Raw genomic sequence first — 10,872 nt, 5'->3', positions numbered from 1 at the left:
CAAAAAAAAAAAAAAAAAAAGGTGGGGAGGCTTTTCACTGACTCTCACTTGTCCCACCTATAGGTTTGGAGGACTTTGAGAGCCAGGTGCACCAAGCTTGGGAGAACCTAATACTCAGAATATACTCAGAATTCTGCTCTGTGCTCGGTCTCCCCATATCCTCCATACGGGGGAGTCCAGATTTGGGGGCCAGAGCATCCCCCAGACAGTTTCTGGAAAACGAGAGTCGCTTCCCTGCGAGCTTTGGACCGGAGAGCCGTCTTTGTCTCTCTGTTGCCTCCAACCCAGTGTTCAGAGACGGGCTGTCTGTGGCAGATACCAGAGGGGCGAGCCTTGGGACGGGCAGTACCGAGGATGGTCTGGAAGCAGAGGGGCCCTCCTACCTTGACCTTCTCCCCCGTCATGGTCTCCAGCTCGCACTCCTCACCCAGCGTGAACTCGTTCTGGATCACCTTGGAACCGGTGGTGATGGTGAGCTTGAAGTGCTTCCCGTTCTGGACGATTTCCGACACCCCCTTGATGTCCTTCCCCTTCTGGATGAGGTCATCGGGCAGACCTGGTGGGAGCCGGCTGAGGTTTAGAGAAGGGCGGAGGCGGGAACGGTGCGACCACCAAGAGGAGGGATGCATTGCACGGGACAGGGGAGGGCGCTGTGTCTCCCCGGAGGCCCCAGCCACTCACTGGAGGCCTGAGGGCAGCCTGGGCCTCAGCCTGGCCCTCGTTTGTAAAATGACACTGTTCTGGCCTGAAGCGCCCTGGTTCTCCTCCACTCTCCCTCCTCAGTCCCTCCTCCGTTCATGACTTTGCTCTTGGAGCGTGTCTCGTCCACACCCAGGACAACAGCCGTGCCAGGACAGCACACACCCAGCAGGCCTGGCCTGGGCCGCCTGTGTCCACCTTTTCAGGACTCTGGTTAGACGTGACTAGGAATCCCTTGCCCTGGGCTCCTGTGCTACAGACTCAGAGTCCGTCTACGCTGTGACGCCGGTCGAGGTTCACAAAAGTCACGCGGGCAGAGGCAGGAGTGGGGGCCCTCCTGGACACAAAGGTGGTGTGACTCTCCTGCAGGGGAAGGTCCGGGCTCTCCGGCAGCCCCAAAGGGCCTCCTCTGCCTGTCCCTGCTGTTGCCTGCACCCTTCTCCCTCTCGGCACCCCCCGCCCCATGGCACCCTCTACCCACAGGGTTCCCTTTACCTGGAGCTCGCTCCCCGCCCCCCCAATGGACACCTGCTCATTGTCCAAGGTTCCCCTTCCCCTCTCCCAAGCCCTCCCTGCACGCCTTCCGTGAGCTGCACACCCTGGGAGCCACAGGGGTAACGTAGGGTCTCCGGGAACCAGTGCCTGCTTCTAGTCCCAACTCAGACACTCCTACCTGCTGAGCTTGGGCATGATTATTTAACCTTTTCAGGCCTCAGTTACCTCAACTGGAAAGTGGGAAAATAGCACCCCATTCAGTGCTTCTTAGGGAGGATTAAATGTTGCATATCCAGTGCTCAGCACAGTGCCTGACACAGAGTCAGCACTCCGTACACCCTATTTCACTGCTTCTCTTCTGTCTCCAAACTGTGACCTTAGAAGTGTGACTCATCGTTAATGCGTCTCCCCGATAGCTGTCCCGCACAATGCTCAGTGTGTGGTTGGCCTGGACTCACTACTGGAAGAATGAATGGATGACTGCATGAATGGATGATCAGCATCACACAGTGAAGTTCCAGCAGACACAGGCTTCCATCTAGATCACACCCTGGCAGTGTTTTTGCCTCTTGCCTGTGAGGTGGGATAGTCCAGCGAGCCATGCCCAGGCTGCAGGTGACCCCAGAAGTCAAGAAAGGGCCCTGGTCTGTGGATAACCTGACCCTCTCCTCCCGCTTCAGCACCCAGACCCTGGGTAGCCACCGCGAGCGGGGCCAGATCCTCCTTGCTGGGACCCAGAGCCTCGATGTCCAGCCTAGCACTCACCCACTGCCTTCATGAAGGGCTCAAAGTTTTCCTGGCTCTGCAGCTGGTACCTGCCAGAGAAGTTCATGGTGGCGATGAGGCTTGCTCTCCACAAATGACCTTTTGCTCTGCCAGGCACACTGTCCACTGTGGACTGCTTTATAGGGGGCTCACTTCCCTAGAATATCGGCCAGAGGTCAGCGGCTGTTGCTTCCTTTAGGGCCAGGTTCAAACATTAACTCCCAAGAGCAATGGTCAACGATAAGGAACAGGATAGGCACAGCAAAGGTTTGAGCAAATTGGCAAACATTCATGCGTAGCAGTCGCTAGCAAAGTCCCACAGCCCGGCGGCCTTTAAGGCGGCTCCCTCCCTCCCATGAAATAAGTGTGGGTGCATGCATGTGTCTGTGTGCTCACACATGTGCAAATATATGCGTGCACACACATTTTGTATTCATGTGTTTGCAGGTACATGCACGCCATATCTGTATTGTATACACAAAGATGTGTGTACAAGGGTACCTGCATAACCAACGTTTGTATACCTAACCCTGAATTGTACCCCATATCTTTATAACAAAAAAAGAAAATATCAAACTATGTAATCTGTATTTCTATATGTATGACCAAGTCCTCTCTATTGTCACTCCAAACAAGATTGTAATGATAGAAATAGAGAAATACTTATTATCTAATAAAATGGCATATAGCTTGAAAAATTAAAATATTATATGCATTTGTTATGCAATAAAAAAGATGTGTGCATATGCATCTATACATGTATGTAGGCGTACATGTGTGTGCACACGCATAGATCATGTGTGTGGTTATAGACTTATTTGCACATATACACATATTGTGTAAGTGTGTATACACACATGTATGAACACATGCACGCTCAAAGACACATACGTATGCATATATGTACATATATCCACACGCACACACAGGAAAATACCAAAGAATGCCTTTGAACTAAAAGCCTCACCTTCGTGACGCAACCTTACAATCTCTTCCCATCATTATCATTACGACACTTAACTTTTAGGGTCATCAGGGGTCCCCAGTGCCATTCTGTAATTCCTCCTTGGTGATGATTAGCCCCCCGACATTCTACAGTCTCCTCTCTGAAGCATCCAGGCCATAGGGTAAGTTCTCAAGAGCAGGTGCGAACCATTTAAGCCAGGAGCGTGGAAACTGAGATGCATTTTATTAGGCAGAGATGAAGCAGGGAAGGTGAGTGGTATGTGCCGGCTTGGTCCCCTCCTGTCTAAAAGTCAGGAACGGGGGTTTAGGGGTCATGTGGGCACTTAGCCTTGTGAGCTCCTGACAGGCACTGTGGCACTTCCAGAGGCCTTGGGGTGGCCTGATGTCCTGGGGTTCAGAGAGGTGTGGCACCCGGTGGATGCACATCCCCCACTTCCCGCCTCTGGGGTGGCTCCCGGCAAGTGCCCCCTGCCTCTGGGCAGCTCCCGACAGGTACCCCCCAGCCCGGCTCCCCTCATTTCCTGCCTGGGCTTTGCAGCCGCCAGCCTCTGTCCTCCAGGCCACCTCTGCTCTACAGCGAACGGTCCTGAGCCTGGCCTGAGTCGGGCCACTCTCTAGGCACGAGACGCCCACGGTTCCCGTGCTCCAGAGACCAGGTCCTGGATGTCCTGGAGAGCTCTGGTGTCATGTGTCCTGAGGACCACCCCGAGGACATTTGTGCTTTTCTACTGGGAGCTCTAGTTTGGGGTGGGGAAGCGATTCCCACTGCGATTCTAGCTGCCAGCTCTGGCCTCCCTTCTCGCCCTTGTTCCTTCCTTCTCCCCAGCTTGCAGCTCCTGTCCCAGGGCCATGTGGGCGTGCTGTGGGTGTCTGGGCTCTGTGTCTGCGTCCGTGCCCTCCCTCTGCCTGCCCTTCCCTGCCCCATCTGTTCACCTGCTCTGTGAATCCCGGGGGCTCATAGAGTGCCTTGCAGATGATGATATTCTGGTGGCTCCTGGGATGGCTTCTCTGTCCTCCTTTAGTGTGTGTCCTCTTCAGTGTTCCCAATCCCTGGCCCCTGGACTGCGTCAGTGAGGGCCCAGCAAGTAAAAGCCATCCAAAGATAATGCGGCCCTGGCTCTTCTGGCTAAGGGAAAATAAGAGGTGGATAGGTGGGTGCACACCCCCAGGTCACCAAACCACTGGAGCTGGGCAGCCGGAGATCAGCACGTGCGTGTGTGGATGTGTGTGATTTTGTGTGCATGTCTGAGTGTGTGTGAGAGATTCTGTGTGTGTGACTGTGTGTGATTTGTGTGCATGCGTGAGTGCATGTGATTTTGTGTGCATGTTTGAGTGTGTGTGAGAGATTTTGTAAGAGATTTTGTGTTACTGTGTATGTGTGACTTTGTGTGCATGCCTGAGTGTATGTGAGAGATTTTGTGTGTGTGTCTGTGTGTGATTTGTGTGTATGCCTGAATGTGTGTGATTTTGTGTGCATGTTCGAGTGTATGTGAGAGATTTTTGTGTGTGTTACTGTGTATGTGTGACTTTGTGTGCATGTCTGAGTGTGTGTGAGAGATTTTGTGTGTGTGACGGTGTGTGATTTGTGTGTATGCATGAGTGTGTGATTTTGTGCACATGTTCGAGTGTGTGTAAGAGATTTCATATGTCACTGTATGAGTATGTGTGATTCTGTGCGCATGTCTGAGTGTGTGCAAGAGATTTTGTGTATGTTCCTGTGTGCACGTGTTCAAGAGTATGTGCGAGTGAGTGTGTGTCTGTGTGTATGTTTCTAGTCCAGGGGCTGCGGCTTGGCTGAGGCCTGAGTGCTCACCCCTCTCACCCCTGTGTGTTCTTTCTCCTTCTCAGCCCTGCTCTGCCATTCCAGCCTGTGCTCGCGTGGATGGCAGGAGACTCCAGACGGAGCTTTCTCTGCTCCTGGACAGTTCCCTCCTCAGCCCGGGGGCCCCGTCTGTCCTGTCTGCAGCCCAGTCACCAAGATGCCTGAACGCTCACCCCGACCATCTGCTCACAACTGGCAGTGGCCCCCGTTCTGTACCCAGAAACTCGCCGTGTTGGCGGGGGTCGACTCTCGAAGCCCGGCAGCCCTCATGTTCTGGTCGGGGCGGAAGTGGGGCCGTAGGAGTGGAGGAGAGCCCATGCTGGGCGGCACCAGTGCCGAGGAAGACAAACACGAGGTTGGTCCAGCAGAGCACTTCAGATGTCCTCCCTCCACCTGCAGGCCCAAAGCCAGGCCCTTCTCTGGCGTCCCTGCCAGGCGGCATTAGCATGCACCCTGCCCTGGGGAGATGAGCACCTTCGCAGCAGCGTGGACAGAGAACACTTGCTGAGCACACTGCCATGTGGATCCTGGCACCAGCAAGCCTCTCCTTCCCGCACAGGGGGCACCTCCTCTCTCCACCCCCCACTCGGCCCTCCTCTGACTGTGTCACAAGTCACGTCTGTCCCTGCCAGAGGCTGAGAGGGCATGACCCTTTACAGTCACCAGGGCTGCTCGAGCACCGGGATGGGACGACAAAGTGGCCCAAAGGATCATGGGCACACCCACCGTCCCCTCTGCCTTTGCATTTTGATTACATATTCTTGATTAGGTATCTCGTACGTACCTGATTAGATTCAAGGGGCCCATGTTAGACCCTGATCTCCAGGTGGGACACTGATTTTTCATTTTCATATTTCTATAAGGAAGTGAAAAATCCATTATCTTAAGAATTGGCACCATAATTCCTCTTGGAGAGGAATCAATCTCTCTCTCTCTCTCTCTCTCCCTCTCTGTGTGTGTGTGTGTGTGTGTGTGTGTGTGAACGACTCTATTAGCTGCCTGGGGGAGAAGGTGAATGAGACCCCAGACGTCAGACCTATGTGCCGTCGAGAGCTGAGCTGGCGAAGGTAAGGCCTGCTCCACCGTGCAGGAGGCCAGGAGAGACCCCGTCTGTCTTCCTTTCGCTCCCCCAGACTGCAGAGAGAAGCAGGCAGGGAGGGGGCAGGAGAGAGCGGTGGGCGGTGGGCCTCGAGACAGGCGAGAAAGTCTCCCAGAAGGCTCACGTTGACTTTGGAGCTGCTCGCTGGCTGCACACCACCCCAGAGCATTGAACCGCCGGAGCCGGGCAGCAAAGAGACTGGGATGTGCGTGTGTGCGTGTGTGATTTTGTGTGCGTGTCTGAGTGTGTGTGAGAGATTGTGGGTGTGTTACTTTGTGTGCATGTGTGGTTTTGTGTTCACGTTCAAGTGTGCGTGAGATCTTGTGTGCACTTTGGAGTGTGTGTGAGATTTCTTTAATTGTCCCCAACAAATACCTCCAAAGCTTCAGTGAAACAGAACCTCTGAGTTCATCTATGAGCACGTGGGACTTGATGAAGGACTGAGCTTTATTTCTGGGTACATGTGATGGGGTGGAGATAGCACACGTAGAAGCAATACCAGGAAGCAGAGCGTCTATGGGGTCATTTCCCCCAGGGATCTCCATGTCCCCAGAAATCTTAGGGAGAGCTTTGGAGGAACCGAAGCTCGTTTTCTCTAGACCCCAGATGGCATCTGGGTGACTTGTGCCACTGAAAGCCTGGGCTAATGGCTGGTGTGTGTAAGTCTAATGACCCTTCAGTGGATGAACCTGGGGCTGAATTCTCCATATCTGAGCCTCCACCCACCCGATTCACCTACCACCCACTAAATCGCTCTTCCAACGTTTGTCAGGGGATGTATCAGTGAAACCTTCTTGCACGGGGAGCTTAGGAGCGTTAAAGTCTAAACTCATGAAATACTCACCAAGGAAAACAACAGCAAGAGAGTCATTACCACCATCCCTTCCCACCCAGCAGGTCGCTTAGTTTGGAAAAATCAAGCAGCAGGACCCAGGACACAACATCCTCTGCCAATGCACCCAGCTGCCTGCCTGACATCTTGACTCAGATAAGGGGTATCTGCTGTTTAAATGTCACATCCAAGTCCCCCTCCCATCACAGCCTTCAAATGGCATGCCCCAGTGAAGGAAGCGGGGAGAAGGGTTATGAAAATTTCTTCATTTGGCAAGTTGGCGCTAACCCCAGAGGCCTCGGGGGAAATCCTGGTGTCCAAGGAACAGCAGGACCCGGGAGCTGTCTTTTTGTGGACCCGTCTCCCTGGCCCCGCGCTCCCTGCCTGTCCTGTCCAGGCAGCCCCTGCAGACTCAGAAAAAACAGCGCCGGGGCTGTTACTGGCTCAGAAGCTGGTCAGATACCTAGTACATCAGTGAAGACCCGACAGGCCTGACAACCTAGGGAGCCTGAAATGATAGACGCGTAGCCAGGACTCCTTCTCTTCTCCAGATCCTGGTCATTCTTGGGCAACAGCAGATGATATTTTTGTCCAGTTTTTTTTTTTCTTTTGGTGAATCTTGAGGCCACAGAGATTAGTAGCCATTTCACAACTACTTGTTCTTCCACCCACTAGTTGAGCAAACACAAGAGGAGATAAGCTTAATTGTAATGACAAAGTTCAAGTGGCTTTGTAGAAGAAAAAAAAAGAGACTCCCATTCCACGGGTACAGCCTTGAATTTGGTCAGCCCGAAGACTCTGGCCCCTCTCAGTCCCCACTAGACCCCCGTCTCCTCACGCTGTCGACTTAGATGACAGTATGGAGGCACAGCAGGGAGGGTAGGAGAGAGGAGACGCCTCTTGGTGGCCAGGAGATGGGTGTTCTTTCTAGATCAGGCATCTCTGCGCTTGTTCCTGACCCCAGAGCATCTCCCTGCCAGCGCGCCCACCTCCTGGGATGCAGAAGGTGCCCAAGGAGCAGGGCTGCAGAGAGGAGGAAGAGGGCCCAGCTTGTATACCTACTCTGCCATGCTAGGCCTTGCTGACTCTCCACTTCCTAATCTGGTAAAGACCTCAACATTCTTTGCTCTGTGAAAGGATGATGTAAACCATCACGTCCTTCCAAAACCGAAGTTCATATCGCAGGGGATCGGGGCCCTTTGCGTTTGCCTCTGCCAGGCATCCTGTCCTGGAGCCAATTTCCACGTCTGCCCCCTGACTTGGGGACAAGCTCCCTTCCCATCTCCCTGGGCCAAGGGGCAGTGTCCCCAGTCCCGGGTTCGCTGACAGTGCTGCTGGACCTCTTGCAGGCCCAAGGCCTCCTCCCCTATTCCAGAGGGCCCTCTGGTCTGTTTCTGGGTCTGGCAACCAGCTCGGGTGACCGGCCTCAGCTCAGGACCGGTCAGCATACTGTCCTGACTTCCAGTTTCCTCTGAGTTTCTGCATCCGGAGATTTTTCTTTTCTTCTTGTGACCCCAGCTATGTATCTGAGAAACCCTTATGTTTCAACCTGTACACTCTAGCCATGCTGTGGGAAGAGTCTGCATCTGCTCCATCAGTCATGTTGTTGGTCCTGGAAGTCTTGTTTGTTTTTTTTTTTTTGAGTTGGAGTCTCACCCCATTGCCCAGGCTGGAGCCTGGCATGCTCACCGCCACCTCAGTGTCAAACTGCTAGGCTCCGGAGATCCTTCCACCTCAGCCTTCCAAGTAGCTGGAATTACAGGAGCACACTACCATGGCCGGCTAATTTTTTTTTATTTATTGTGCAGACGTGGTCTCACCAAGTTGCCTGGGCTGGTCTCGAACTCGGGCTCAGGTAATCCGCTTGCCTCGGCCTCCCAAAGTGCTGGGATTATAGCTGAGCCACCGAGCCCAGCCTTGTGCTTTTGCCATTGCTGCTTTAAATCCTTTTGGTAGAATTCTGGGGCGTGTATGCTTCAGCAAAAATGTTCTGGCTGGGTGCAGTGGTTCACGCCTGAAATCCCAGCACTTTGGGAGGCCAAAGCAGGAGGATTGCTTGAGCCCAGGAATTGGAGACAGGCCTGGGTAACATAGCGAGATCTCATCTCTATAAAAAGTTAAAACAATCAACCTGGCATGAGCCTGTAGTTCTGCTACTCAGGAAGCTGAGCCTGAAGGATTGGTTGAGCCCAGGAGGTTGAGGCTGTGGTGAGCCGTGGTCGTGCCACGGCCTTCCAGCCTGTGCAACAGAGTAAGACCTCGACTCAAAAAACAACGTTTAAGGATATTTTTAAGCCTTGCTTTACATACACCTATTTTGCCTCTTCCACCCTGGTAAACTTCTTAAGGAATCCCCTTTAACAACGGGTCAGTCCCAGAATGGGACCTGCCTCGATGACCCATTCAGTATTGTTGCCATTTTTAGAGACCCACCTGCTTGAAGAAGCCACGGAGGAGGTGCAGAAGTAAAAATATGCCAAACAAACAGCGTAGGTGTGGTTTGCACTGTAAAAGGAATCACACTACACAGAAAAGTGTATTCAGTCAACAAACCTTCCCCTTACACACAACTCTTTAGGAATATACTTGTTGGGTGATGTGAGACCTTCCTGCATTTCACCTTAGGGCTCCTGCCGAGCGCTCCTCACCACTGTAAAGTCTCCTTTGCATGGTAGAGGAAACGCCTGTGGGTGACATGGCAGATGGTGGAGACAACGTGCAGGCTGATATCATCAAAACACTCTCCAAACTTATCTGCATGGCTGGTTCATAAGGCCCCTATCTTGGCTGTAAAGGTTGATGCTGTGTATTTTTCTTGTGTCCCCGCGTCTCTTGCCCCCGAGGGTTGAAAGCTAGTCCAGTTGGCTTTAATGTCAGCCTGACACTTCAAAGTGAAATCTCTCCCATGCGGTCCTGGACTTACTTGCCACCCCACACTGCAGCCCTTATCTTCTCCGCTTACAGTATGTGTCATCAAGCCTTTAGAGCCACCGTGGTCACTCCACTGGCCTCCTGCCTCGGTCCCTTGCCAGGAAGCCCTGCCTAGGGCTCTGCTTTCTCTGCACTCCTAGACCAACATCCCCAAACAATTTCTTTTTTTTTTCTTTTGCTTTTAAAGATATGGGGTACAATTCAGCGTTAGGCATGCAAATGTTGATTATGCATAGTGATCAGATAAAAGCTTCCATTAAGTGAACACCAAATAAGTGCTTTCTCTGTACTATCTCTTTGTGCTCTGCAGATAATATATAAGGTAAGCATTATGTCCCCATTTTTCAGACGAGGAAACTAAAGTATGAAGAGGTTAGTAATTGCCTCCAGTTACCCAAATAGGAAACTTTCAAATGGGAACACAAACCCAGTCTGCTGGACTCCAAAGCTTGTGTGTTTGATTTTTCTTATTTCCATATTATAATTTTAAAAGGTATAGCTTGGCTACTCTCCTAAAATTTTTTTCTAAACTGAAGCTTAACACTACGCTCTTCATGGAGGACATGTCTAGAAGAATGTTGACAAGAAAAAGAAAAGAAAATATTGGCAGGACAAAATCTAGGTGCCATCGGCCTCTTGAGCCATTCATTGGCGGGCTCCTGTTGGTTCAGGAACATCTTATTACTTTAGAGCAAATGACCTGACACCTATGTGCATGAAGAGTGATCTCAAGAAATTAAAGATGCCAAGGTGGCTGCTGGACTTTTGTGCTCAACAGAGGTGCAGTGTAAGACATGAATTCTGATTCTTTAAACAAGGATCTGTGGTTCTTCCCATACTGGATTTGCTGGAGTGCCCCACTGAGGCCATGCTGTAAACACACATCTTGTGTTCCGTCATAATCACAAGCATCATTCTGTTCCCTCCTCTTGGGTTGCCTTCCTCAACTGTGGGTCCCACGGATGCCACAGATACCAGATGATCCACCCACGACTGGTTATTTACTCAACAAGCATCCTCTGACCTACTGTGTGAAATTTGTGTCAAGGTTGCATCTTGAATCTTAAAATACTCCCTATCGAATAGGAGTTAAAGTTGCCTTTTTTGTTTTTTGAGTTGGAGTCTCACTCTGTTGCCCAGGCTGGAGTGCAGTGGCACGCTCATGGCCACCCCGGCGTTGACCTTCTGGGGTCCGGTGATCCTTCCGCCTCAGCCTTCCAAGTAGCTGGAATTACAGACGCGTGCTGCCATGCCCAGCTAATA

General features: G+C 52.0%; 1 protein-coding gene across 1 annotated transcript in view; it reads right to left on the bottom strand.

Annotated features, from left to right (window-relative positions):
• The window catches only part of FABP1 (fatty acid binding protein 1), a 5,992-nt gene extending 3,853 nt beyond the window's left edge, over positions 1 to 2,139 (bottom strand). The window contains exons 1-2 of the mRNA XM_008071731.1: positions 1,960 to 2,139; positions 384 to 556 (exon numbers count right to left, since the gene is read on the bottom strand). Coding sequence (XP_008069922.1) covers positions 384 to 556; positions 1,960 to 2,026 — 240 coding nt within the window. The 5' untranslated portion in view covers positions 2,027 to 2,139. The remainder of the gene's footprint in view (positions 1 to 383; positions 557 to 1,959) is intronic.
• Between the last annotated feature and the right edge of the window lie 8,733 nt (positions 2,140 to 10,872).

Source organism: Carlito syrichta, unplaced genomic scaffold, assembly GCF_000164805.1.
Source record: "Carlito syrichta isolate Samal-C Ts95f unplaced genomic scaffold, Tarsius_syrichta-2.0.1 Scaffold314697, whole genome shotgun sequence".
Taxonomy (NCBI): domain Eukaryota; kingdom Metazoa; phylum Chordata; class Mammalia; order Primates; family Tarsiidae; genus Carlito; species Carlito syrichta.
This window is presented reverse-complemented; position numbering and strand designations above follow the sequence as displayed.